The sequence below is a fragment of the Rattus norvegicus genome, chromosome 16 (genome assembly GCF_036323735.1).
Source record: "Rattus norvegicus strain BN/NHsdMcwi chromosome 16, GRCr8, whole genome shotgun sequence".
Classification (NCBI taxonomy): Eukaryota; Metazoa; Chordata; class Mammalia; order Rodentia; family Muridae; genus Rattus; species Rattus norvegicus.
The window spans coordinates 69,884,402-69,908,948 of NC_086034.1; the positions used below are offsets into that span (position 1 = coordinate 69,884,402).

General features: G+C 40.3%; 1 protein-coding gene across 9 annotated transcripts in view; it reads left to right on the plus strand.

Moving 5' to 3' along the window:
• The window catches only part of Unc5d (unc-5 netrin receptor D), a 546,764-nt gene that overhangs the window by 321,303 nt on the left and 200,914 nt on the right, over positions 1-24,547 (plus strand). For all 9 annotated transcript variants that reach the window (XM_017600136.3, XM_017600138.3, XM_039094549.2 and 6 more), the window contains exon 4: positions 19,753-19,856. In XM_017600136.3, the coding sequence (XP_017455625.1) occupies positions 19,753-19,856 (104 nt within the window). The remainder of the gene's footprint in view (positions 1-19,752; positions 19,857-24,547) is intronic.

Sequence of the window (24,547 nt, forward strand, 5' to 3'; positions counted from 1 at the left end):
TATTTATTATTCAGTTTGTTATTTATGATATTAATTGTATAACATTGTTACGAACTTTGCGAGTCTGTGAGCAGATGTCTTTGGGATATCAAGCCTAGGAACAATATTTCCAAAACTTTAACGTGCACTGTCATGCCAATCAACAACAAACATGGTCCTCATATACTGCTGAAAATCCAATTCCAATAATTCAGGAAGCCTAGTATAAGGTCTCTAATTGAGAACTTCTACTGAACTTCCTGAATCTGAGGGCTGCTAGTTGATGTATGCCCTGTATTTCCAGTAACAAGTCCTGAGAATTTATGTAGTATTATTTGAGGCATTGTTATTTACCCCATTTAGAATTTCATATGCCTGTTTTATTCAACTTGTTGCCGAAAGGTAGAGAACGTGACTGAAGGGGAAGGTCATCTAGCCATTACCGATGTGGAACAGAGCTCCATCTGTCTACCCATTGTATTCCCTTGCGTATTCTTATTGCGAAGCCCTGTGAGTTGCCCTCTGTTAAATAGAAACTCAAGAGTCAAAATGGAAACCTTTATGTGCATTTGAGTGTTTTCTTGAGGAAAGCGGCAGTTGTTTTCCTCTTTCTTTCATTTATAAGTCACTTGTGAACCTCCTCGTGGTCAAGTTCTACTGTGTGCACACTTTGTATGGGAAACCAGTGTGCCTGTCACCCATCTTAAGTAAGATTTCCCATAATCACACTATGGTATAAACAGGGAGGAGTTGGCTGGCCACCAACTACTGGGGGCTGGAAATAGCTGAGACCTAGTTACCAAAGTGAGTTTAGAAAGGTAAAAATAGATAAATAAAGGCAGCCCTTATTGACCCCCACCAAGCTGGCAGAAGCCTGTCTCCAGGGAACAACTCCCACAGGCCCTCCCTCATCCGTCTGGTTCACTTGGGCTGGAAGAGACAACATGCTGTGGCATCTGCTGCTGGACCACTGTCAAAACCAGGAATACTCAATTATTCGTAGTTGTTGATTTTCATGGGTGAACATTTGGCGGCTTAGAGTTCTCCTTTATTCTCTGTTTTTCCTTCATCTACTTATGAGGTGTCGTTCCTGTAGCATTAATCCCTTGGTCAAGGAAACCCTTCTCGACACTTGGCTACTCTACCTAATTTTGGACTAAGAGCTATAGGAAGTATTTCTGTCTTATAATTGAGTCTATTCTAGCAAGTTGGTCACTTAGAAGAATACAAGTAGGAAACCACTATCTTGTTGATTTAAAAAAAAGAAGAACATGATTTGAGACATTCTGAATCAAATGTAAATATGATGTTTATTTGAGATGCTTCTAAAATGCAGTTGTGGCAAGAATGAGTCAAGAAATTAGAAAAAAAAATCTCATTCACAGCCCCAGAGTGCTGTAGTGGGACAGGATTGTTTTCTTTTGCTATCGGAGGTGGTTTCTTTTTGAAAATCAGAAAAGGAAAAAAGAAAAAGAAAAAGAAAAGACATTCAGTTGTCTCTATTGTGAATCTCAGCTTCCTGGCTTTAGTAAGTAATTCATAGCCTGGGAACTGTTGGTGCCTCTGCCTCCCGCTTGGAAAATTAAGTATGGGGATAAGTGAATGTTCGTACACCTTAACATTTTCAGGCATAGCCTCCTTTGTCTGCTATCTCTCGTGACAGCCTTACAGGTATGCTGAGCTCTACCTGAGTGAGTGAGTGAACAGCACTTCTCAACCTGTGGCTCGCAACGACTTTGTGGGGGTCAACTGACCTTTTCCTATGGGTTCCCCAAGACCATCAGTGAACACAGATATCTACATTACGATTCATAACACTACCAACATTACATTTATAAAGGAGCAGCAAAAGTAATTTTACAGTTGGGGGGTGGGTCATGACAGCGTAAGGTCATTAGGAAGGTTGAGAACCACTGTCTTTAGATGCTTGGGGATAGATGTGTCAGCTCAGAGGTGTGGGTTGCTTTCCCTGTCTGTGCTTTGCCTGTGTTCATTATTCTTTCTGGAGCACATGCATGGCTCCATCGCTCTGTCTCTGACTCTTTATTCTTACGTTATGCTCCTATAGGAAACTGATTCTACTTGATGCCTTGTACATAGACCCCATCTTAACAATCTGTTAACCCCACTGACCTCACCAACCTCTTAGACCAATTTGGACCTCAAAGGGCCTATTCTGGTATCCATAGCTCTCAAATTTCATGTATCCAAGTGTCCATCTCTGTCTTCCCACAGAATTTTTTAGGACTGTTATCATGATATCTATAGTCATAATTATTTTGAATTTGAGAATTCATTTATCTCTTTAGATTGAGAACTACCTCGAGGTTCCACTATTATTACCTCCACATTTTTGACTTCCAAGTCTCAAGCAGTTCTTATGTATTGCCTTTGAAGTTGGTATCGTCTTGAACTGCAATGCCATTCATGCAAAGCTTGACTCCTCTTCATAAAAGGGCATCTGTTCATTGTCTATCATGGCGATGTCCAGCTGTCTGGCTTTCTTGTGAGTCTGTAGCTACTAAGAACATGGAAGGATCAATTTTTGGCTTCCCTTTTCTGGATCTGACTGCTTATTGTCAACACTGGAGTAAGCGGAGGTCAAAGGGAATTGAAAAGATTAAATGTTACAACCATGTCACCCTATGCACTACATATGTGACCTCAGCTATTTACACTCCCTGCCCTGGTCCAATACTCTCTGTCCACTATGGCAAATAGTCTTCAATGCCTTGTATAAATTGTACAAACATTTGAAACCTTAATTTCTCTTTTCATGGCAGAATGTCCCCTAAAGTTAAGAATGACAATAATATAGCTTCTTTTCAAAGATCAATCATTACCTATAACCATGCATTAATCTACAGGATACCATTGAAGGACATAAGAAGCTTGGTTTCTGAATAATGTTTTAAGCTATATAAAATCATCTAACTAAGGGGTGGATGTTTGCTAACATTCAGCTACAGTCTAGTAGCTAGGCTGTACACCATGGGGTGCAGTTGTATCCACCTGAAACCATGCAGATGCTGTTTTCTTGCCAAGCCCTGTGCTAATGAGTGTCAGGGCTGCACAGATGTGCCATGGAGGCTTACAGAAGCAGAGCTGGGAGCATGATTTCTGAGTCCCGGTGTACAATGAACAACATTCTGTGTTTAAAAGTACGAGTTTGGACCACAAAATCAGTCTTTTGAAGCACGTGTTGAGCCCTGTACATGACATGGAACATAATACCTGTGAAGCCAACTCTGAAAACTCAGATCATACATGTAATAGTTGTTTTTTAAGGAAATAACTGGCCTTGGAAGCCTATGGATAACCTCATATCATACAGGATTTGGAGAGGATTGTTTTTCCTATAGAGCCAGCAGCAGGATCACTGGGTCTAGGTAATAAGGTAACAGATGAGAGTAGAGCTTGGAACCAGACATGGCCAGTGGTGGAGTCTGTGCTTGCTATAGCAGCCCCTTGTGTACTCTCTATGGAGAAGAACAGTGCACGTGTCTGGCAGTGACCTTTGAGAACATATCATTGTTAGATATCTAGCTAAGATAGCAGACAGTAAGGTTGTTTATAAATTAAGAAATGGTATCAAGAGTAAATGGAGTCAGTTTGTTGGTAGAGCGCTTTGCTAGCATCCAGGAGATCCTACATTCGAACCTCTGCAGTCCACAAATAGCCTATAACCCCAGCACTCTGTAGGTGAACAGAGGTTCTAGGTCATCAGGCTTAATAGAGAACAAAGCCAACATTAAGGCCCATATCAAGCCAATTTTTTGACATAATAATAGACCTTACCCGAGGTTACAGCACAGTGCCTAGAGGTTTCTTCAGCCATTTACTGAGTGTCTTCAGGTTAACAATGATATGGCTTACTGTTGCCACTCTTTCTTTCTTTCTCTCTCTATGGTCTTGCCCCACGGAACCCTGGGATGTGTTCTGAGAAGTTCATCATTAGATAGTTTTGTACTTGCTTACCCAGGTGGCGTATTTCCATAGAATATGGAAATATGGATGGGCTACTGCCAACCTACCCTGTGAAACTGTTCTGAAGTAAGTATATTCTTAGTAAGTAGGAATGTGCGAAAGAATGAAACACATATAACTGTCCAAGACAACTATATGTCCTGAATGTTAGCACAACTGATCTTACAGCAGGCGTTTTTACCAAAGTTACCACAAATGAATGCAGATACATAGACCTGGCATTCACGGACAACAGGGAGTATTTAGTTCAATTAGAATTTTTGAAATTTTTTCTATATACTGGCCTTTAGATTCAGACTTGTGGGATTCTTTTAATACTGTACTATGTTTCCCTTCATTGCCTTTACTAAGTGCATTTTAGGATATGACTGTAGGGTAATGATGAAAAGACTTTGATAGAAAAGTATTACCCAACTTAAATAACTATTCATTCTTTGCCAACGTGAAGAAGCTTGGCTTTGAAACAGATCTAGTTCCTATGTTACAGTGAGATGTGAAACCTTTGCTTCTTATAATTCAAGTGATCTTTCAGTCTTCTTTTGTCCTCTATGGCACAGAATTTGGAAGCATAATGGTCAGTTATTTTGCTAATATGCCTCAATATATTTTTTCGCTGTACAAAATAAATACAGCCACACAGAAGGAGACTTCCTTTGTTTGAACAATTTGAGCATAGAAATAAATTATAGTAAAAAAAACTCATTAAGTAAGGATTCATATTGATTAAGTATTTATAGCTCAAGCAAGTAAATTTAATACGATAGATCATTCTGAACTATTTCCTCAAAATGCTATCTACATGTCAGACTCTAGAGAAGCCACAAGATCAGTGTACCTCAGCCGTCTATGGAAACTCTCACTATCCATAGATTTTAGGGTCCTGCGGTATAAACCCTTGGTTGGTCAACTGCCTTATGTAAAATGGTATTGTAATGGAACCCCTTATCACATTCTGTAAGTTATCTCTGGATTGCTCACAGTATTGTATAAGCATTGAACAGACATTGTCTGAAAGGCTTGAGACCAGCAGTTTTTACGTTTCAGAGTCCATTAATTATTGGACCACAACTACTTCACTCATTGGGAATCTCCAACCCAAACATCAAAATTCAGAAAGGTTCCAAACTCACATTTTTTTTGATCATCAGATTTAGGAGCATTTTGGATTGGGGATTCTTTTGTTGTTGTTGCCTGTGTTCAACCATTCCTGTGTTAACCTCTATGAGCTGTTGTATTCTGCTCTATTGTTTAAATTTGGGGTAATAATATTGACAATGTTTATGTTCTATACAGGTACACTTTGTTTTTAGCACTTTTAAACAAAGTTAGCCTAGTTTCTAAATGTAAAGTCCTAGGTGAGTAGGAATGGTTTGAGATGCGTGGGACAGAATGATGAATTGGAATGAGTTCTGAGGATGCAACTGTAAACATCAAAGTACTTTGTGTCCCGTTTCTTCTTGCCTCCACCCAGATGGCCCTGCCACCCCTTGCCAGTAGATGTTCTTCAGCCTACATTATGTGAAGCCTAAATTTATAGAAACCATGTTTCTCTGAACAAAGAGCAATGGTTTGCACAATACTGATAGAAATTGGCTAACTTTTGCTTAATACGTGCATTTTTATAAGTGACAACCTTAAAGATGGGATGTATTGGGAAAAATAGTGTGAGAGGACAAATGAAATTTCCCCAGAGAAATTCTTTCATGCTATTTATTGCCAGTCATTATTTTACCAAGAAGAATTTGCAGAAACATAGCCACTGCCTTTCAATAAAATCACAGGTTAATTTAGCCTGCTATTACTTCAGTGAAATTCGCCTTGAATTTCCCAAAGATGGCGATTTTTACTCAAACCTCAGTAAAGCTTTATTGGCAAAGGGAATATAGATTTTACTTCAGTAAACACTCAATCTCCCTACTAAGTAAACCTTCTAACAGACCAACAGTTGGAAGACAAAATAAACAAACAATAACAACAAAAAGAAATTAGGTCTCTTTGTCTTTGCTAATAGTGATTCTTCTTAAGCTAGTGTTACACATTTCTGCCTATGTGTGGAAAGCCAGGATTACACCCCAGAAAGCTCCTAAGTAGGAGAGGGATGCTGACTTAAGGGAAGAGTCAATTATCTGTGAATAGCTCCGTAACCTGCATGTTTTAGGCAGCCCAAGAGCAAACTATTGTCCCTTCCTTTGAAGAGTTCACAGTATAACAACTGAGAGACTTGTAAATAAGAATTTTCAGTGGAGCAGGGGCATAGCGTACACATTCAGTGTGTATAAGAAGCCCACTAGGACAGCTGCTGGTCTCAGTGGTCTAAGACATCCCTCATGAGTTATGAAGGAAGGCAATTCCTGAGCAAGACTGGGGCTTTATCTGGAATGGGATTTGTACTCTAAGACCTTGGAGCGACCACAGAAGAGAGCCTAAGTAGGGAAAAAAAGATGCATGTATAAAATGACTGTCTCTTATTCAAAATCTTGGGCAGAAGGGTTTCAATTTTTCTCAATGTTTGAATTCTGTAATATTTGTATGAACCTTATTGGTTGAAGATCTTTAACTGAAATCTTCCCAATCTGCAGTGGCCCCACCCCCAAGATTGTTTTGATCATCAGGTATTCACGGCTGTCCAGATTATGATGTTTAATACATGTTTATAGTAAATAAAACACAAGACAACAGGAAATACTACAACATGATAGAACTAGGTAGGTCAAGTGATGAAGGTATTTGAATCCTCAGCTAAGTCTTTCATGTTCATCCAGGACATGGTTTGGCCATTGAGGTAGCAAAGGTATGTATGATGTCAGAGGTAGTGTAATGTCTCAAAATCTCCAACCTTCCCATTCACTGTGGATAAGTCTTCCAAGAGAACAGCAGTGCTGATGGGGTATGTTGTATAAATGTACAGTTGTACAGATGATGCGAGTTAAAGAGAATGGAACAAAGTTGAGACTCCAGAAAAGAGACATTAACATGAGCATATGACTGTTGAAATATGAAACTAGAAGGTAAGGTACAAGATTTTAGTTACGTTAGTATGGGCATGTCTATGTTTCTGGCTTATTAAGTAACTGAGCTGCTAGTTAAGTATAATTATGAATATAACAGAAGAAATAAGTTTAAGGAAAAAATATCAAGTTCAGTGTTTGATCATGGCAGATAAAGATATTCATGACCCATGGGATGGTCGATGGACTGTTTTTAATTATGCAATTGTAATTTTGAGCCTGAGACCCAGGATGTAAGATAAACATCAAAGCCCCAAGCTGAAGTCCTTGAAAAATTAGTAACTAGGATTATTTGCTAATGGAAATACACAAAGAATCGATTTCATCAGGAATACGTTGGCATTTATGTTCTCTCCAGCTCCATATTGCCGGTGGGGATAGAAAGGATGGTAAGCTATGAGTGGAATTCCTTAAGAGGAGAGGGGAGAACCAGAGCAGCCCATAAGGAAGGTAAAGATAAATGCAGCAGAGGAAATAAGTGGAGAAGGTGATAAGGGATAAATGGTCGAGACCCTAGTGTTATCTACGGGTGATAGGAAGATTTTAGATGTGTCCATTAGTTTTGATATAAGAGTTGTCATTGATCAGGACCACTAATGACAAGATGGTAAGAGACTGTGTAGACCAAACAGTCAGCAGAAATATGGAAGATACAGAGGACAGACATAGATTACTCAAAATCTGAACTCTATAAAGAAGAGCTAGAGCGTGGCTGCACACAACCATTTCATGGCTGGATGATGATGTAATGTTAGCATGGAGACTTTCTTTGTGAACCTTTGTTGAGAAGGAATAGGAACAAAACAAAACAAGAAGTCAAATCAGAAAATCTAGACTTGTGTTCTAGGCTCAGTCAGCCAGTCTTAAACTTGACCGATTGTTAAAACTCACACAAAAACCACAGAAATTAAAGTCACTCAGCTCTGCTCAAGACCACTGAAATCATAATCTTTGGTAGAAAGACAGGAGTACTTGGTGGTTTTGCAGTCTTTTGGCCTTCCTTCTTCCTACTGACTTCAGGAAGAGCTCATTAGTCTCCATCCCAACTGAGATGCTGAGGATCATTGATGACTTTAGGGGGAGGGGGAGTTTGTTTTCTTTAAATACATGGTCCTCAGATGGTCCACCAGGCTCCAGTGAATTGTCACCATGTATGAGTACATGGGTAGCTCAAATTGGTCTCGTTAGCTTAATAAAAATATAAACATATATTAAGTTGATAAAAATGAGTAAAGTGAAGGATCTGGGAGGAGTTAGCAGAAAGAGTAAGAATGAATGTGATCCGATTACATCTCTAAAATTCTCAAAGAGTTTCTGGGCTTCTTTTGTTTAATTTGGCAAACAGAAAAATGAAGGAGTAGATTTTAGTCGTCCCATAGCTTAACTCCCCCACATGACTCTGCAGACCTACTACTGACCCCTTGAGAATTAACCCCACTTTTGTATCAAGTGTTTCCTCTCCGTGGTAGCCACAGTAAGTTATTTTCTTCCTCAAATTTCCACAGTCCACCCTGGCTCAGGGCCCTTTTTGATTCTCTTTTTTTTTTCTAGGAAGTATCCCCAAGAACCAGTTATGCTGGGTTCTTTGTAGTTTTTATTTCATGCATAACATTTACTATGTCTCCTTATAATATTTAACATCAGCTATCGATTTGCTCATAACAAGTTTTGGTCTAAATTATTACTTGGATCCTCCATGCTGTGGTAGGAGAGAGCAAAGGAAAGCAAATCTGTTTGGTTTTCTTATTTGTTTGTTTTCTTTCCACAGAGATAATACTTTTGGGGCCAGGAGGTATCAGGTATTTAGTGGCTATTCTATTGATTTTGTACTTGTGACACTGGCCACATGTTGTCCTAGTTGACATTCTTGACCTCGGGGAGATGGGCTGAGGGGAGAATCAAAGATCTAACACTGCAGTTAAGCTCTATTTCTTCTTGCTGCAGGGTTGACTTTTCTTTTTGCCTCTTTCTTTCTTTTTCCTCTTCCCTCACTCTGTAGTCCTGGCACTGAATCATAACGAGGTAGAGAGCATTGAATGCTTGAGGTTATTTTTAGGTCATTTCTCCTGAAATTCATTGCAAGATCATAGACCTCTAATTTCCTGTGCAGGGCCGCGGAGGTCACGCAGGGAAACCAAGGATGATTCTTCATGTCTGTGTCGGTCTTACAACTTGGTTCCATCAACCCTGGAGTTCACTGTGTATTGGAATGCTCATCAAGATGCCAAGCTGCAAGCCAGTGCTCGTAGGTGTGAATAAAGCCCTTTCGCATTGGGAATTCTAACAGGAGGAGGATGAACTCGGTGTGTACTGCTCGGGACCTGAGCAGCTCGGAAAAGTTGATGACTTTGCTGCTGTAGCTGGTTGTTGTTTTCTTTCTTCAGACATGCTTTGTTTTGGTGGTTAGCTGTAGTCACCTAGAATTCATTTCCCCATTAGCACCCCAAAAAGACCAACCATATTAACATGCAGAGTGTGGGATTATAGATATTTTCTCTGTATAACAGGCCATGGATCATGATAAAAATAAGGATATAATATATCCTATCCCTATATGACTACCTTACATAATACCTTAAAAACATAGTATATTTTACCTAATAATTCTTGAAGAATTTCATATAACATTTTTTCTGTCAAAGGTTATTGAAACATTTTATTATAATTCAGTGAAGCTTCACCTATCATTCATGTATTGATCCAAATAGTCAACATACTCAAGACTCAGAAATCCCTTCTTGTCACTTGGAGACAAAGCAAACACAAGAAATCCTGAACCTGTGTGCTCTCTCTATGAAATGCTTCTATCTGTAGGTCCTTCCTGGGGGAAGTTGTGCTAAGTAGTCATATTGGTAGACCAGTCATGTTGGTCATGCTGTACCACAGGTATATCCCATTTACCCATTGGACCAAGAATGTGTACCTAGACCATCATGGAGTCTCATTCATGAAAAATAAAGGACCCTGGACCTGTGCTCATTGCTTGTCTGCATATGAGCTAATGCTAAAAAGAAGTAATTGGAACTAATTAGCAAAGGAGAAGCAGGAGCCTGTGGCCAAGAATAAGTTCAGTTGTCCCTGGCAGAATACTGAGAGGAAACAGGCTATGCTGAAAGGATTAGCCATAGCCCAGGGGATGGAGTTATGCCGGATCTCTTTATCACCTTGTGCGGTCATTTTATATCTTCCTTGAACATGGTTCCCTTAAGACTGTTTCTTTCACTGAAGTCACAGCTTAAGGTATGTTTGATGTCCTCCAGTCTTGGGCTCATAATTAAGATTTTTCTGATTTCTAACTGCCAGCCTGTTCTCTGATTTTGATGGATTCTGAATGCACTTTTGTTTTCGTCCTTGTGAACAAGAGAAGTCAAAGACAATGTAGTGTGCTTTGTTGGGAGAAGCTCAGTAGAAGGCAAGTTAAGTTTTCAGAGTGCTTTCCCAGCCCTGCAGCTGTTTCTAGCCACTACCAATGTTCCCACCGTTGGCAATGTCAGACCTGTTCTCCTATACACCTATGCTGTTGCTTACCTAATAGTTTATGCCACTAGTAGGGAAATACCAGAGAATGCCAGTTATAAAGTGTTTTATGAATGGCAGCCCACTCCCAGTAGGATCATAGTGTACAAAGTATCTCATGGCCCTGACCTTATTTTATGATCATGCTGTCTGCCTTGGGAGTCTCTATGAGCCAGGACTCCTTGTATCGGCCAATCATCACAGCACTTCAATAGGCACAGAAAGCCGATTGTGCTCTAAGAGAAGTCGCATGAAGAGTACCATGTTGGTTCCACTGTGGCAGAAGTGCCTTTCCACTCTTGCTATAGGTTCACTAGCAGGAGTCAGTTACAGCTGTAATGCTCAGGAATTTTAGGTCGGAGCAGGGAAAATACCTCATCTATGTTGCTGGCATATAAGAATCCCCAGGTCGAAGTCTGTCTTATGACCAGCTGCTATTCAAGGACTCTGCCCAGTAACAATCAGACCTGGAAGACCCAAGACAAAATGAGCTGAGTGGTGCGAATAGCGGGTAGCGATACAAGTCATCAGAATCTTAAGCCAAGCAGAAGGAGTTTAGCAAAGCTGGCCGGAAAGGCATGGATAGTGTACCGCACCTGGTAGGATGCTTTTCATATGCTTCCCGGGGGAACCAGAGTCAGTAACTGACTTCACAGGCCATTACTGTTTAGGACCCAAGAACTGAGACAGAACCAAACAGAGGCACTGGGCCCTGACTTCCATTTTCTGCTGGGCATCTGCTATGCGTTTGAATCAGCCCTTTTATTACAACAAATGACCTGCGTTTGGCAGAGTTACAAATTCCTTTTATGTATGACAAATGTGGTTTGTTGTTCCTTCTGAAGAAGCACAGTAGGAAAGACTCAAACCCGATTTGAAACCAGTGTAGTCGGACAACTAATGGGACATTGTGTCATCTTCCTGTGCCTTAACAAATGGCCTTGACTATGACTATTAAAAAATGTCTATGATTTTTCACTGGCTGATTTGGTTTGAATGAGTAAATTATTTTTATTTCATTGCATTAACTGCCAGAACATTGAATGAGCCGATAACTCCCTGGTGTTGCCGAGCTGCAGAGAACTATTATTTGGAATTGAATTTTTATTGATTTTTGTATGCTACAATGACTTTTCTAACATAGTAGCATGGAAAGAAAATGAGAAAAAACCAAATAGGGCATGGGGTAAGGAAGGGGAGGCTGTTGTGTCCTATGGCCCAGCCTAAGATATGCCACTTAGGGACAGGTGCTGCTGTCGCTGGAAGACTTACTTCTGATTGCATGATTTATAACCAAGCCATGCACCTGGCTTCCTCACCGTGTTCCTCCTCTCTACCCCAACTTTGTTCCTAGTCATCATGAGTGTTGTCGATATTCCACTGTAGGAATAAAAAGGGAAGCAGAGTGACAGGTAAAGTTATAGATATAGAAAACGCAGTAAACTGTATTGTATCGATGATGTCGTGCACGAGAGTTTACACACAGAGAGAGTGTATGTATGAATAAGACAGCGAATAAGTATATCGTTTCAATAACAATCTTGTATTTATCACGTATGCCCGTGTTCACTTTGTTCTCTTAACTCCTGAGAATGCTCTCAGGTGACCTGAGCTGAAATGAAACTTATAAATGACTCAATTCATCCTTTTATTAAACAAATATTCATCAAGAATTAGTATGTGCCATTCTGGGTACCAGGGTGTATTACCTTCCTTGTTGGGATGAAATGCCTGAAGATAGATATATTTTAGCTGTGGCAAAGGTGGTGAGGCTCAATTGTCTCTGGGGATCAAGCAGGAGAGAAAGACTTGAGCTATAACTCTTAAGCCCTCCCTTAAAGGTCCCACATCCTTTGCAGATAATGCCACCAGCTAGACACCAGGTGCTCAGAGACATGAGCCTGGGGGAGAGGATATCCTGTATTCAAACCAAAGCATAGAGACATGACAGTAAGTCAAACAGATGAAACGTTTGCCCCTACTCCCACAACTAAAATAAAATCGGAGTACTTAAATCACAGGTCACTGAGTTTTGGAGGTAATGTAATTAGCTTCTTTCTTCGGTAGATGTGTAGAGTGAACCTAGACACAATAACATGAGGCAGGGAACTCTGCTGCCCATAATCCTAACTCAGTATTCAGTACAGATGAGGGGTGGAGACTTTGAAAGTAGCAGGATCGTTTTATTCTGGCGTTCGCTGTTTGTGGGCATGAATGTATCTGAATAGCCCAGAAATTTTGCCAAATGTATATACAACCAGCGTAATCAGTGCACCAAGAGTCATTGAGAAGTAAAAATTTGGAATGCTGATTAATTTTCTTTTAGGGTTTATCCTATAACAAAGAGAGCAGTCTCAAACAATTTACTATTTTTACAGATTTTTTATGTTCTTCGAACACATCAAAATTATTTAATATTGCGTATCATATGTGATTTAACGTCCTCCGAGTAGAATAATATAATTGTTATCTGATACACAACTATGGCAAGATCAAAGGGTAGAAATCCAGTCATGCTTCACCCCTGTCAATAAATGCTGACAGAAGAAATGTCAGTTAGGAGAGTATCCCTCTGTGATTTGAGAGAGGTAGTAAAGGAAGGATGTTTAGAGATTAGAAATAAAGAAATGAGAAGATAGTGCTAAAAGGACGGTGATGATGAAGAAAACACGTTGGGAGGTAGGGAAGTGTGTGTGTGTGTTGTGTGTAGGGTGTGTGTGTGTGTGAATGATGTGGCGTGTGTGCATATATGTTGTGTTGTGTGTGTGTGTATCTGTGTGTGTTTATGCATGTATGGTGTGTGTGTGTGTGTGCATATCCACACATGTGTGAGCACAAGAATGCATGTGTGTGAAGTCAGACAATGATAGCAGATCATGCTCCCATTATGTCTTGAACCTCTCCTTTGAGGCAGGCTTTCCAGCTGAACCGGAACATGGCCAAATAGAACAGACAAGTTTGCTGTCTCTTCCTCCCTCTGTATCACGCTCACTGGGAGCATAAGCCCGTGCCACCATCCCTGACATTACTCATGGGTTCTGTAGCTCAGAACTCAGGTCCTTGCCCTCGCAAGGTCAAGCATGTGATGATTCAGATATCTCCCCACCCCTAGAAGACCATGCTTTAAATTAACGAAAATCAGAAACTAGAAATTCGGTCTGGGGTATATTATTTAAGATAGTGACATCTTCTACTTCAGCTTCAATAACTCTCCTCTAAACTTTCCTGCGGGCACTCAGCTAAGTTTTACTGCATAATGGGAGGGACTTCCTTTCCCTCTGTCTCTTGGCTCATAATTCTAGCTCTTAATTGGTTGTTTGCAGTCTGCCTTTACGGTGAAAGCGTGTAGAGTAGACAAGCCAGGTTGCTGTATGTCAAGACCCTTCACTGTTTGACAGGACCCAGCCCATGTCCAACAGTGAGGGGATAAAAGCAGCTATGGTACATTTTCTGAACACTGACATCATGCAGAGGAAAGGGCCCCTCAGAAAGAGTTTTAATTTTTACTTCTGTACTGTCTTATGGAATATGCCATATGGAATATTCTGTAACAAGTACATATTTGCAGGGTGATTTTTAATCATATAGGTATAAGTATATCTGTATGTATATCATATATATGACTATGACTAAATATATGCATGTATGTATATATTGTACATATATGTATATACATTGTACCTAAATGACATATATATATATATATATATATATATATATATTGACATATACAGTACAGCTGAGTGGTGGGGAATCTGAAAGCAGTGAGATCCTTTTTAAATATATAAATACATACAGATGTGTGTGTGTGTGTGTTTGTGTGCTTGTGTGTGTGTGTGTGTGTGTGTGTGTGTGTGTGTGTGATTTAGGATTTTAATACTACATTATGTTATTTATCATTTCAGCCTATACAACTTAAATCTTAAATACTATGACTTTCTAGTCTTATATATCTGTACAGAATTATAAAATATATGGGTATATATGTATATATTTATATATATAAAACTAAACATATATGTGCATGTATTGTTAAATATTAGTATAAAATATTTAACAATATTTTAAATATATGTAAATGTATATATATATACATATATATGGTTGAGTTTTTTTATACTATATTATCTTGGTTAGCATTTCATTGTATGCAACTTAAACACCATGACTTTCCGGCCTTTCATTTTTGTATAGCAAATATTTGGATTGCTACCTGACGTTCAGAGAGGATTTGAGTCACTTGCAGACTAAATGCATTTTTTTCACATAGTTCTCCAATCATTTTCTTAGCTGTACTTATAGAATTATAGAGGTGTATCAATGAAACATTAAAATTACAGTGTTACTGAAATATCCACAGAAGATTCAATTCTCTTGTATATAGAAATCGATACTTGTGAGCATAGTCACAGATCTATAACCATCATCCAGAGCAATTTTGGGGTATTTTTATATTAGCTGATAGGACATTATTCATCTTTTTCTTCCACTCAACTTCAGCCCCAGCTGATTGCTAACCTATTTTCTCACTTTTTGGCATTACCACCCATTACGGACATTTCATATAAATGGATCATCCAATATGTAAACTTTGGTAAATGGCTATGCTCAATTAATATAAATTATGCATTCAAATTGTACCTATGTCATAGCATACATCAGTATTTCATATATTCCTTGATAGAATATATATTCCATGATAGACCATGTATTATGTATGTTTTTATCAGATGATTCTCATATAATTGGACCTGCAAAACAATTTGATTCATTTATAACTTCTTCTTCATATACACCTTGTGTTTTCTTCTAGCAATATTCAAGACTATCCAAGCCTGATTTCATTTTCAACCCCGAGAATTGCCATTTAAAACAAAGAATTAATAAAACTGGTTCACTTAACAGAGGAAAGAGAGATGTGGATACTTGCTATGTTAGCATTTCCATACTAACCCTTGGTATGCCGTTACTCATCTTAAGCCATTTGTATCTTTTCCATGGTAAAACGTTTCCAACCCTTTGTCATTTTATCTCACAGGATCTATAATTTCCATGGTGTTTCATGAGAGATTTTTAACACATTAAGGCCATTAGCTGCACAGTATTTCGTTTACAGTGTAAAACCAAAGGTTTAGCTTAAGAACCTGTTCTTAGGATTTTCTAGGTATTTTATTATGGATAGGGTTCCCTGTTAAAATGTTTTTATTACTATAGCATTTATTTTAGTATAGAGCAAGACATAGCTCTTTTCCTTTTTTTTCTTTAGAAGGCCAATGACTCATTTTAATATATTTCCCCCCTTAATTTATCATGTACTAAATTATACTTTTTATTTGAGTGTCTCTGAAAAATGTTCCAGTTTATAATTAATTTGTATCTGATTTATGGTAAAATCATTCCATATTAATCATTATAACTTTATCATAGGATGTAGTAATATATAAGACCTTAAAGCTTGTTATACAGCCAATGTGCTTGGCAAAGTTTTTAGGTATTAATATTAATCTTTATAAGATGTATGTAGCCAGGTATGATTGCACATGGTTTTAGTCTTTGATTTTGAGAGTCAGAGGCAGTTGGGTCTTTGTGAGTTCAAGGTCATCCTGGTTCACACAGAGATTTCCAGGCCAACCAAGTCAGCACAGTGAGACCTTGTCTTTAAAAATAAAAAAGTTCTAACTAGTAGGAATTAGTATCGTACTTACTGACGCAGAGAGTGAGGCAAAAAGAGTTTAAGATATTGATGGAGTAAAGGACCTCATAGTGTCATGTGTAAATGCAAATGCAATGGCTTGATTTCAACCACCAATGTATCCATAATACCTTATTTCAGTTTCTCCATTGACACTTCCTTTTGATGTCACAGAACTTGAATTAGAAACTCTCCAAGATGAACCTTGTTTCCCATCCTATTAGAGGAAGATTTGGTTTTCTCTATGCATTGTTCTCTCATACAAAACATCCCAACCGCAGCCTCCCTTCCTCCTCTCCTACCAGTTCCAGTCCTACCTTTGCTCTCTCCCAGATCCATTGCTTCTCCTGATCCAAAAATCAGGCCTCCTAAGGAGGTCAACCAAACTCAGTGTAACAAGGCACAATAATGCTAGACTTCAACCCTCATATCAAGGCTGGACAAGGTACCGCAGTAGGAGGGAAAAGGTCCCATGAACAGGAAAAAGAGTCAGAAATACCCCACAACCCATTGTTAGGGGTTCAACAAAAACCCCAAGCCAAACAAAACAGCATGTGTGCAGAGGACTGAGCACATTCCCATGTAGGCACCATGATTTGCTTCAGTCTCTGGGAACCTATCAGAACTCTGCTTAGTTGATTGTGTAGGCCTTGTATTCCTAGTGTCCCCAACCTCTCTGGGTCCTCTAATCCATTCTACCCCTCTTCTAGGGACATTCCATAGTTCTGTCTGGTGACTGAATGTGGGTCTCTTTATCAGCTCCCATCAGCTGCTGGAGGAAACCTCTCTGATGACCACTGGACAAGGCACCAGTCTTAGGATCATAGCAGAATAGCATGTTCACCTGACAATGACCTGACCTAACCTGAGGCCCACACCAGGAGAGGGGCTCCATGTCCAAAACTGTCTAGATGGTTAGGATCCAGAAGCTAGATGGTTTAGAGACCCAGGGTAGAATCAAGCATAAGGAATGACAGTTAATTTCAGTTGTACAGTTTGCCTATTTACTACAGCAGTTAATTTTGTGTGTGTGAAGATAGACTGCTTACTGTTAGACCTTATGTAGGTCCCTGGATATGCATATCTTTCCTAGATCTAGAAAGACTGCTGGTACTCAGATTGCTGGTTCAGAAACTAATGCGTTTGCACGCCCTGGGGTGAGAGTCATAGCTAGAAGAAGAGGCATTTGCCACCATGTCAAAGAGCTTATTTCTCTAATTTTTAGTGTGTTCAGTAGTGAGTTGGAATTTGTATGTGGGTCCCCTTTTTAAGATTCACAGATGCAGCCTACTTGGGAGGACCTATTAAGCACTAGGCTTAAGAGTGAATCAGAACTCTAAAGTCAGGGGTTTCTCTTTTGAAGTGATATCTGGGGGCTCGATCAGTATTGGGGATGGATTCAGCTCTGTAGACCTTCTCTGCCCTTCCCCTCATCATGCTCCTGCCCTTAGTCTTTTTATCTGCAACATGGGGAGTGATTATGTGCTGTTGGACTCTTCTAGTGATCCAAGTGTCAGTGGGATGGGGAAGTAAAATAGCTTGGTCCTCATTGGGTCCGATTCTCCCTTATGACATTTCCTAGATATCCCTTTAAATCCCTTGATTGTAGGAAACAAAAAGATCCCAAGTCAGTACTGGGAATTCCAATGGAGAAAAGAGGACATCGTTGTGGCTTTCTTTCTGTCTACTCATGTAGTTAGAATAAGGGTAACTAATGATTTATTACCGTTTTCATTTGTACTGGGCAAATAAAGCAGGCCATGCGCATAGTTGCATGTACAGGAAGTAGAATCATAAGAATGTATTGTCATGCCTCCTCTTACATGTTTGCATCTTACTTTGTTAAAAACACAGAGTATTTAGTGGGAGCAAAACTCAGACGATCATTTGCTAGCACTGAATAAGACTTTCCTTGGAAGATAAACTGACCTAGGGAGCTGGGAAGCAATGGGGAAGACGACACAGTAAACATGTCATCCAGATCACAGCTCTTCCCATCCCTTCTCTGGCACCTTGGCTAATTAACTCACTTTGATGCCAGTAGATGGGCTTTGATGTACTCTTGAGTAGTGAGGTCTTTCTTGAGAGAAACTTTTGGCTCAAAACTCTCTTGAGTAACAGCAGAACATGAACTGTGGGAGATTGTGCAGCAAAAAGAGTCTCCAACCCTAAACTTATTCCCTCCCTTGCTCCATGCTTTCTTTCTTACGGGTTTGTGAGTCCATCACACCGTGAGTCAGGAACTCTGACCCACTAGGGCAAGTTAAAGACCTTGGATAGAAGGAAGGTTTACAACTAAGCTCAAGGGACAGCAGAGCCCCCTGAACAGACAGATACTGGTGTCTCTGAGAGTGAATATGCCCATGGCCACGCTGGTTACTCATCGGGTGTTTTGTGACTTGCTAAAAGCAAGTTGAATGTATTTATACAATTTATAAAGATGTAACTGATTCTGGAGCTCTGCTCTTTTACAGAGGACATATTTCACGTTATTGTAAGCACTGAAGAAAATTAAATCAATAAATCTACAGCCTGTAATTTGAGATCCTCAATTTGAAGAAAAATACATTGTCAGGGAGGGAGGAGAAACATCCTTTTCATGGAGGAAGAATGGTAAACAGTCTGTCTTGGGTAGACTATCCTGAGCATCCGGGTGACAGCAAGAATTACCTTACTCAGGAAGATCATCAAAGGGTTGTCCTGACACCTCCCTAGGAGCCGAGGCCAGCTGCCTACCCCTTAAAATGGTACAGTAGAAAGCTATGCAAATGAAGCCGGCTCTCTCCCTGTAGAACTTCGCAGAGAAGTCTGGGCTGGTTGGCAGTCAGGCTAAGTGTCAGGAAGCAGAATGGATTTCCCCTCTCAGTGGCACTGATGCGTTGTGACCACTGGCAAGCCAATTAACCTCCACAAGTGTCACCTCTCTATGTGTAAAAGGTTAATAGTGCAGCTTGTTTGCAAAGTGCCCCGGAGCCCTGTGTGAAGGGCACTCCGCACATACCCAGCATGGCTGCCTGGCTAGAGGGCCTTGCATTCCTTAATTATCTATCTGGTTGGATACGTTATGGATTCTGTTGTGACTGGCTATGGCCCCTTCTCCCTGGTTCCAAATAAAAAGACTAATAGGTGATCTCACTCTATTACTGTCTTTTCCGGCTCCCCAGAGGGTTAAGAGAATGACAGAGGTTACAGATTAATAATGTATTCTTCAGTGAACAACAAAAAAATCATGTGCATCTCAACTTCATAATGGCTGCGGATGGTAATTTATTAGGCCAAGTATTTCATCAGATGCCAAGCAGATAATACTGACACACACTCATGAAATGATGAGGGATTTTTTTTCTTCCTTCATATCAATATAAAGTGTTAAGAACCATTTTGCTAAGGTATATTTCAGGTGCATTTATGAGTCTTGGAAAAGTAGTTCTGTGGAGTGTCAGAAAGTGACATATTTGTGTGTATCTAACTTTTGACGTGAAGCTCGCTGTTTTATTGAATTGGGGCCACACGGGAGTAATGCCAGTCCTGGCTCAATGCAGCATACACATATCTCGTGCTTCTTTGCAGATTTACGGAAAAACTTCGAGCAAGATCCACAAGGCAGGGAGGTTCCTATTGAAGGCATGATCGTATTGCACTGCCGCCCGCCAGAGGGAGTTCCAGCAGCAGAGGTAAGAAGGGCTCCACTTTCCCAAGCCAGGCCAGTTCTTAGTGAGACAAAAGCCCATGTGGCTAAGAGGGGAGAAAGAACATAGGCCTGGCGTTCTCGCTGTCTGGTTTCCCTTACAAGACATGATGAAGGAATTGTGGCGAGGAAAGCAGAGGATTAAACCTGCCTCTTGTCAACATTCTGATTCTTACACAATTTTGCTGGGCAGTCTGGATGGGCCATCCTTGACTCTGAGGATGGACGCTGGTGTCATGTAGGTGTCATCTGCCCTATGTTCTGTCAGATTCCCCAGTTTTGGATAGTGACTATGGGTCACTTCTGAGCATTAATAAACAACGCTGCATGAAAAGGTGCCTGCGGAAGGGGAGGGATGGCTTGCTTTGTTCATCCTTCACCGGCTCATAGACCAAGTGCCTTCTGGACATTTGGTATGTTACCATCTCTGCGCTGGCACTAGGATTATGGCATGTGGTGCAACCACTTTGTGGCATCTAGAATCTAGAGTCACATGGTTTTGGATTCCAGGTGTGTTCCCTAGAACCCCCCAGCATACATTGTGAAACTTTAAGTGTGACAAGTAGTGCCCTTTGAACACACAGGAGGCTTTCTGTATCCTTGGCCTACGCATTAAACATGGTCTGACCAGCTAGTGATATAAAGACTAGGACAAAGCCAGCAAGAGGATGCAAGCTATAGTTTAAGACTATTAAAAAATAGTTGTGTAGCATTATCCGGTGTTTAGCATTAACTGTTTCAGCCGTGGCTTTTCTCTGTGAACCTAGAAAACTAAAGGTCATTCAGTCAGAAGTAGAAAGGCTCCAAAGAAGAAAACAAAGAAAAAGTAAATCTGAAATATGTCATCTGTCTTTGCTAAAACATCATATGATTTGTAGTGGAAAAGAACAAAGGAAAGGAGGGCAATTAACACACACATGTATATATACATACAAACACATGCACACACTCATACATACACACAGATATATTCATGTATACATACATATATACATACACATACACAAACACACAGCATGTGTGCACATGTACATGCATATATATATAAATACATACAAGTACTTGCACACACTCATACATACACACAGATACATACATACATACAACATACACATACACAAATACACAGCATATGTGCACACGCGCGCACACACACACACACACACACACACACACACACACACACACACACACAGACTTGCCTATTTAGGCAGAAATCATGCTGCCTGGATTCTACTCAGGCTCAGATGGTTCACAGAATGAAAGAAGCAGATTTGAAAATTGAAGCGAGCACACCATGCATGATATGAAATAATTAGCAATGAAAACGCTTATTTTTAATTTTGTATTAAATGTAGAACAAAAAGATACTAATCTTCTGCCCCAGTCTCAAAGCATGTATCCTGTCCCCTAAGCAGGACCCTCCCATTCATGGGAGACTATGTCATCCTGCTTAGGCCCTCCTGTGTTCCCAGGGGTTGGCTTGACACATCGTCATTCTCTGCAGCCCCCTTGTCCACCTCTGGGAATCCTGCTTTACAAACAGTCCAGCATAGACACAGCCAGCCTCTGCAGACCCTCTCCACAAGATGTGAGCCACAGGTAGGAAGGAGGCTAATGTCTTCTGTTCACAATCTCCCTGCAGGATATAGCGCATGACAGAGTATATTGAGAAGTCTAGGAGTCGATTTTTACAGCTAGGGGAAAGCCTAATTATTTCCTTGGTACAGCCTTGGCCTTTGAGAAGCAGGAAAACCAATGTTCAGATCAATGACCTAACAGAGGCCTCATGGCTGTATACAGTCTCTCTTTCAAATCTTCTAGGGGTCTCTGAAGTGCTTGTGGGGAATGGGCACTGTCTGTCTGTGCCGGGCTTTCTGTTATCACTGTGGTTCTGTACCAACTGCATTGCAACCACACCTTCTTCCTCCTGCTCTCCCCGGTGAAACAGTCATGCTTCAGCCTTAGGTCCTTTGCATATGCTGAATTCAACAGAGGCTATCTCTGTTGTTCTCCCTTTATGCTTATTCACAATATCACCAGCTTGATGAAGCTCACTGTAGACACTTTGGAACATGTCTCCCCCCACATGTCTTAGCCTCCTTTGGGCCCCTTCCTTATCTCTTGTCACACATCTTATATTGGCCTTGCTTGCTTTCTGTTGTCTGATCAGTCTTTAATCTGTGTAAGGACAGATGTGTGAATGCTACCCTTCTCTCTATCACCAGAAAATGAAACGGTACTCTCTTGACTATTATTAAAAGAAAGGAAGGTAAGAATGGTACCAAGGTGTAGAGAAAATGGGTTCCTTGCATCCTGGTGGTAGGGAGGGAAATTTAGTCCAGTAACCAGAGAAACACTAGTGAGATTGCTCCAAAACAAAATACAAGACGAGTCTGTGACCCAGAATGTCACTGTGGGGCATAGATCCTCCTGCAGAGTACCTGCACCTCTACATTTACTGAACCTATAGTCAGTCACCAATGTCTGGAATCAGCCTGGGTATGTCAGCACATGAACAGGAAAAGGCATGGCTTATATAATATAACACCAATGTTAGTTAGCCTAATTAGTTAGTCAGAAAATGTCTTTCCATTTCCAACAGCACATCTGAGCCTCTATAACATACTGTCACATGAAATGAACAGGAATAGGATTACTACCTAGCATACGACCTTACTTTCCTACACAGAATATAAACTCACTGAACAGTAGCAATTATCAAGATTTTGTGGGCTGGCCAAAGGATACAGGATTTCATAAGAGAGGAATAGATCCAAGAGGTCAGTTATGTAACTTGGCTCCTGCAGTTAAGATGAGTAATTGTGTTCTTATAAGTGGATAATAATAACCCTAATTGTTCTCATAAGAACATGACAGATATGTAAGTGTGTGGATATATTAGCCTGGTTTAGCCATTCCATTGTAGATACACATTTCAAAACAACATGCTCACACACACACACACACACACACACACAAACACACACACACACTGTGCTGATTTATCTTATATCAGCTTGACACACAAACTAAAGTTATCTGAAAGGAGAGAACTTCAGTTGAGAAAATACCTCCCTAAGATCGGTTTGTAGGGAATTTTTAAATTAGTGATTGATGTGAGAGGGCCTTGTCCATGGTGTGTGATAGTGCCATTTCTGGGCTCATGAACCTGGATTCTTGTAGAATCCAAGCTGAGCAATCCATGAGGAGCAAGTCAGTAAGCAGCACCCCTCCATGGCCCCATCAGCTCCAGCTTCCAGGTTCCTGCCCTGCTTAAGTTCCCTCCTGACCTCCTTCAGTGATGAACAGTGTTATCAAGTGTAAACCAAATAAACCTTTTCCCCTGACAACTTGCATTTTGGTCAAGATATTTCATTGCAACAATAGAAACCCAAGCTAAGATACACAACACACACACACACACACACACACACACACACACACACACACACACACACACACTCTTACACTTTATTTGTTGAGCAAGAAGTTAATATATGGAGATGTTCAAATATTTACTAAATGTGAGTGAATGTAGCTCCCTGCCTCTGAGTATTGGAGTGTCTCTCAGACTTGTGGGGAGAAAGTCTCTAAGACTAGTGAGTAGATTTACTCTTTGTTTCCTTTTTGTTCAGTACTAGGTACTAACAAATGACTTGAACATTCCCCATCTATATTTGGAAGGTATAGATTAAATGAGGAAGACATCAAGGGAACCATGAGGTCCGTAATGAGATAAGGTAACAAACTTCAGCAGGCTGTGGGCGTGCACACACACATGCTCACACATCACATTCTTAGACAACTCAGTCTCTGATATTGTGCAGGCTTGATGGAGGATTCCAGTGCATCTGGCTGGTTTCTAAGAGCAACCAGCTTCCCAGTCTGGTCATATGCTTTAAAACATTGGACTTGCCTTGAGGTGCCAAAGGATACCCATCCATCTTCCTCACCTAACCTCGTGCACATTGGCTTGGTCCATTTTCTCCCTTCATTTGTTGCTGATGGTGCTTTTCCACTGTAAGCCAAATGAGCAGAGCGGGGCTGTTCAATGTGAGTGAAAATAAATATTTGATTGAGTGAAATAAAGAGGAATATGTAACTTCTTGTCCATTTGAAAATAGACCTTCCCAACCTTCACTGTCACTGTTTCAGGATATGACAAAGGGGGAGAGCTTCTTGCCGTAATTCATTTCCCAAAGTACCATAACACAGAAATTTTAAAGTGGCAAACATGTGTACTTTTCTCTCATAGTTCTAGAGATAGGAGCTGGAGTTCCATCTGTTGGCAGGTCACTTTCTCCTGGGGATGCTACAAGGAATGTGTCCTCGGCTTATCTGCTGACTCCCATTGTTTTCAAACAGTCCTTGTTGGTTGTTGTTTTGCTTGCTTGCTGCTTTGTCTTGTTTTTTTGGCTTGTGAACACATCACTTCAGTCTCTGCCTTTGCTTACACGGGACCTCCTTTCTGTATTAATGGGGATCTAAATACTCCTGTGTCTATAAAAACATCACCCAGTGGGTTACTTTCTATCCCCATCCAATATAGCCTTACGTTAATTTTATGCATCACAAACATTTGCGAAGACTCAACTTCCAAATAAAGAGAGGAATGGAATCATTATTCAGCCCAGTAGGCTCACCACTTTCTGTTTGAATCATATATGGTTTATA